General features: G+C 40.0%; 1 protein-coding gene across 1 annotated transcript; it reads right to left on the bottom strand.

Moving 5' to 3' along the window:
* On the bottom strand, positions 1–4,374 carry LOC105197252 (skin secretory protein xP2-like). Its single transcript, XM_011163549.3, has 6 exons — positions 4,297–4,374; positions 3,693–3,924; positions 3,029–3,286; positions 2,021–2,221; positions 1,515–1,595; positions 1–1,186 (listed from the first exon to the last, which is right to left on the bottom strand). Exons 1-6 carry the CDS (start codon positions 4,372–4,374, stop codon positions 1,173–1,175), a joined length of 864 nt encoding a protein of 287 aa, XP_011161851.1. The 3' UTR covers positions 1–1,172.
* Between the last annotated feature and the right edge of the window lie 632 nt (positions 4,375–5,006).

The following is a 5,006-nucleotide window of genomic DNA, read 5'->3' on the forward strand; positions in this document are numbered from 1 at the left end:
TCCATATCATAATCATGTGTATTTTTCTCAAAAAAATATTTTTGTTATACATTTAAATTATATAATGTAATAACATACGAGTAATACAAAATTATTTTGAATTTATTTCTTAATTATGAACAAAACGAGTAATTTGATTATAATGGTTCGTGCAGCACAAACGATTATATTTTGATGTAGTCTTAAGTAAATAACTTTTAAATGAGTAAATGGATCTAAATAAGCTCTTTGACACGTGACACATACATCCTTAAATACAAGTTATGAATAAAGGACGAAATAAATTCTTTATGGATAGAAGGGCCGTGCCTGTTAAACGAGAAAGAAGAGAGAGAAGTAACAACAGTCAAAGAAAAGTTTTTATTATGAAATCCAATTTCTTGTGTACACAAGTTGTTTTCGGTATCGATGCCCGTGTAAAGAGAATTGACTTGAGAGACGTGTCGTGGATTATTTACAGATTTCCGGGGTTAGTTATTCCACACCCCATGAAGTAACGCGACGACGAGTAGCGACCGTTTGATTGCACAGTGGAAAAATTGTCGGATGCTCTTGCGCGATGAAACGTGACGAAATGCGTGCAAATGTACCGCTCGACATAATCTCGATTAGCGATCGCGACATCGTTGAGTAAGGACTGCATTCCCTTTTTCTCCCTTCCCCCATGCCCTCCGGCATTTTAATGACGCGTGTTTCTCATAACGGATATGAGGTGAAAATATGGGCTTCACGTCGAGCCGGCGTTTCTCGACCACAAGACATATCGTGTCCGTGACACGCGACCCTTTCTCGTGCATACATTTCTCTCTCTTTTTCTTTTTGTTCTTTTTTCCCTTTGAACCTCGTGCGGCACGTGCGAGTTTTCGTGATGTATGAGTGATGAATATGCAAGACGTGAGCGATGGAGGCGACGGCGACGACGACGACGGCGGCGGCGGCAACGGCGGCAACAGCGGCGCCGGCGATGGGGATGACGGTAACGATGCTGGCGATAATGGTAATGATAATGATGATGACGACAAGAAAAGCGCGAGCCGCGAGAGACGTCGAGTATGGTGATAGTTCCACCGTATATCCGTGTCTTTACCGCTGGCCGTGTTAGATGTTCCGCAAAGTTTGACGTCAACGAGAGGAGAGTATGCGCCAAGATGACCCCTCGTCCCCTCTTCCAGTTACGATGCGGGTGCTACACGGAGAAAAAGAGAGAATATCAACGTGAGAAGCGACTGCCGCGTGACGGGTACGAGTGCGGAATTATTAACTAGAGCTAAAATGATAAGCCGATGATATGAAGCCGAGGAGAGTAGGTTCTCGTTGAAATTGTTTCCTCCAAAATTATACAGGCACTAATGGTCGTGGATGATGACCGATCGGTGCGCAATTAGTTCGCGATAATTAGTTCGTCCGCATGCCAGTGATAACTAGAGTTTCATTTTTTTTTTTTAGTCCATCAAATGCGATGATTCGTTTTTTAGTCCATTGCGTTTTATGCTTTTTTGGTGGCTTAGACATACCATTCATGATGAATTTCGCGCTCTTTAGCGCGGGACTGCCTCTGATGCGGATCGAAACTCGCAATATCAAAACTAGATTAGCTAAAAATTAAGTTAAAAACGCAAAATTAATACGGTGCCAATTTTGCCGGATGACGTAGGACTGGCGATCGAAAAATTCTATCGTTCCTGCGTCTTCTCGTTCTCTCTTGCAAAATGTGAAACCGTGAAATATTCTCTTTAAATTCTTTGGAATGGAATCTCACTCTGAAGAGTGACAACTTACTCTAACAGAATGAAAATTCTGTTACTCTTTTTCAAGACTGACTGAATTTTCACACTATTAGAGCGAGATTCCACTCCAAAGAATTCAGAGAGTTCGGTTTTAAAAAACAAAATGTTTGCATAAAAAAAAAGATTGTTCACGAAACTGTTTAAAGCGACAGGTTTATGAAAAAAAAAGTAGATTTCGCTATGTAACCTGAAAAGTAATATGTAATAAGTCAGATCACAGATGATTCACATACTTTCGGGCGGCGCGGGTGCAGCCTCCGCTGGAGCTCCGGGTGTCGCGTCTGCGGGTGCCGCTGCAGGAACGGCTCCTTCAGCTGGTGCAGCTGGTGCGACTTCCGCTGGAGCTGCGGGAGGAGCGGTTCCTTCGGCTGGAGGAGCTCCTTCCGTTGGCGGTGCCGCGGGAGCGCCTTCCGCTGGTGCTGCTGGTGTCGCACCTGCACAATTTTTCTTTTTTAAATTTCGGAGAATACTAAAATTTTTATTTCACAGACCAATCCTGTTCTCTCTTTAGAGTATACTCTTTGGCATTCGACAAATTAAAAGCAAATATTGATAATACATAAAATTCGCACTAATTGACAGACATTAAGCCTTCAATTGTACACACACACGGAGAGAATTTTTTCTTAAAATTTACCTTCAAAATCATAAGCTATGAGATAATATGTACTTAAAATTTTATTATAATTTTAATAAAATTTAATAAAATTTTATTAAAATTTAATTTAATTATTATATTATAATTTAATTATTATATAAAGATTAAAATTATACAAGCTATTATATTACATTAACATAGCATTGGTTAAATTTTATAAAATTCTTTCGAAAATTTTACTAAAATTATAATAAAATTCTTCGAAATCCATATTATTTCATTACTACCATAATTTTAAAGATAAAATCGTGCAGCATACAAGAAAAATAATTTAAATTTACTAATGAGCAAAATATTTTATCTTGCTTTATTATTTTAAAATTAATTAGCATAAAATTGTAAGTTATAAATTAACAACAAAAAGCTTCCATCGATTTTTCGTGTAACATTTCAGTTGCTTCTACTGTAAAATATGTTAGTCTTGCAAACATAATTACGGCTGTTTAGCCGTACATTATTTAATTAATCTATAATTTAGTTGTCTTTTATTTACGTTTTTTGACAACAAAATCAGATATGATTTTTGTGAATTTATTTGATTAATATAAAGGAATCAGGTAAAAAGAAATAGGATAAAATCAACCTTCAGCAGGAGGTGCAGCGGGTGCCCCTTCTGCAGGTGCACCTTCCGCAGGAGCAGCGGTAGGTGCAGAACCTTCAGCTGGAGGTGCTCCTTCAACAGGTGCACCTTCCGCTGGCGGAGCTGTTCCTTCCGCAGGTGCAACTCCTTCTGCCGGTGGCACAGCCCCTTCTGCTGGTGGCGCAGCACCTTCCGCTGGTGGTGCAGCACCTTCTGTAGGTGGTACTGCACCTTCCGCAGGGGCTGCTGCAGGTGCGCCTTCTACACACAATTAATATTCTTTTAAAAACTATAAAATAGGAAAGATAAATATAATGCATGTTGTGTATCAAACCTTCGATAAAGAACCTTCTGAAAAATAGACGAATCAATGTGTGAACATAATTTTGAGAAGTATCATGTATTTCAGAATATTTAAGAATGTATGTGTCGCGTCTCAAAGCATTACCAAAAATAGAAAAAATTTTGTGAGCTATTTTATTATTACGTTTAAGTATCTGTGTGAAGGAAGGTATTAAAAAGTGTCGATTTTGGCTTCCAAGGAAGATCTGAATTATATAATAATTTCCTGCTTCTGAAAAGTCTACAATTTTTAAATTTCGATAACTTCTAGCTAGTATTTTATACTGTCAAACATCTTTAAGGCAGTCTTATGTTAGATATTTACCAGCGGGCACTGGCGCAGCTCCGTCTACCGGTGGGGCACCCTCGGCTGCTGGGGCAGGAACTGCTGGAACTCCTTCAGCTGGAGGTACAACCGGTGATGGTGCAGGAGCTGGTGCGGGTTCCGCTGGCGGAGGTACAGGAGCTGGAGGAGTTGGGGCTGGCGCCGGTTCTGGGGTCGGTGTTGGTTCCGGTGGTGGTGGTTCTGCCACAGGTGTTTCAGCTTGCTCGCCTTCCTATATGGAAAACGAGCACTTACTCAAAATGAATTATTTGTCTACCAACAACTTCAGCATCCAGAAGGCATATTAGTCATAGTATATCGATATTTAAAACAAATAATGACAAATTACTTCGAATATAGCAGCATTTCTAGCGTTTTGCACAGAATCTTAATTAGCTTTTCATGTGCAATTAAGGAATTGCAGTTTTAATGTTTTATATTAATGTCAATGCTTGAAGCTTAAGAACACGATGGTGAAATTTGAAAATATTTGACAATTGTTTTATCAGTTTCATTTCAAGACTTCTTCTCTCCCCCTCCCCCTTTGTTCTGTGACTGAGCCAGCGTCTTTGTTGCTCATACCTAATTACGATCCTGATTTTACGATTTCAAAATTACTCTCTAAAATGACTGCTTGTTTCGCCTGCAACAATTCTGCATTTGCAATTTCCTGCATTTCCATGCTTTAGTCTCATTATATCAATTTCTTAATCAAATATCGCGCCATAGTTATTTCCGGTTTTTGCTGAATAATGCCGAGACCAATCAAAATTGAAATCGTTATTCCGCGACTGTGATTAGGTTTCTAGATAAAAACTAAAGAAATCATAGAATATTGCATTAAGGAACGCGATTGGAAATCTAAATGGATGCGTCTCGTTACTGAGGTCGTCATGAAAAGCACCCCCACAAACAAAACAATTGCGCGTGCAGTTGCGTGAACCGTCACGGACACGCGTATTAAATTGCGTGATTAATGGTCAGCGCGCACATTTCGCAAATGTACTCGCATTAAACCGCCGTTTATAGATACGTCATTTGTCCTGCTCTCGATAATAATGCTTTATGCAACGTTCGACCGCGAGCTTACGACGCGCCGCGCGCTTCCCGCGGCTTCGTCGACGGCGTTTTGCGGCCATAAATCATCGTGGCCATTGTGATCGGCGAATATTGTCAAGATAATTAAACAATGAGCACGACACCCGATATGATTATAAATACGGTCGAATGCGTGAAACCCGTCGAACGAGGTGGCGGTAGAGAAGGTTACAGCATGTCGCGAACGATCGATGAATCCCGAAAATAAATTGCGAG

This window comes from Solenopsis invicta, chromosome 3 (assembly GCF_016802725.1).
Source record: "Solenopsis invicta isolate M01_SB chromosome 3, UNIL_Sinv_3.0, whole genome shotgun sequence".
Lineage (NCBI taxonomy): Eukaryota > Metazoa > Arthropoda > Insecta > Hymenoptera > Formicidae > Solenopsis > Solenopsis invicta.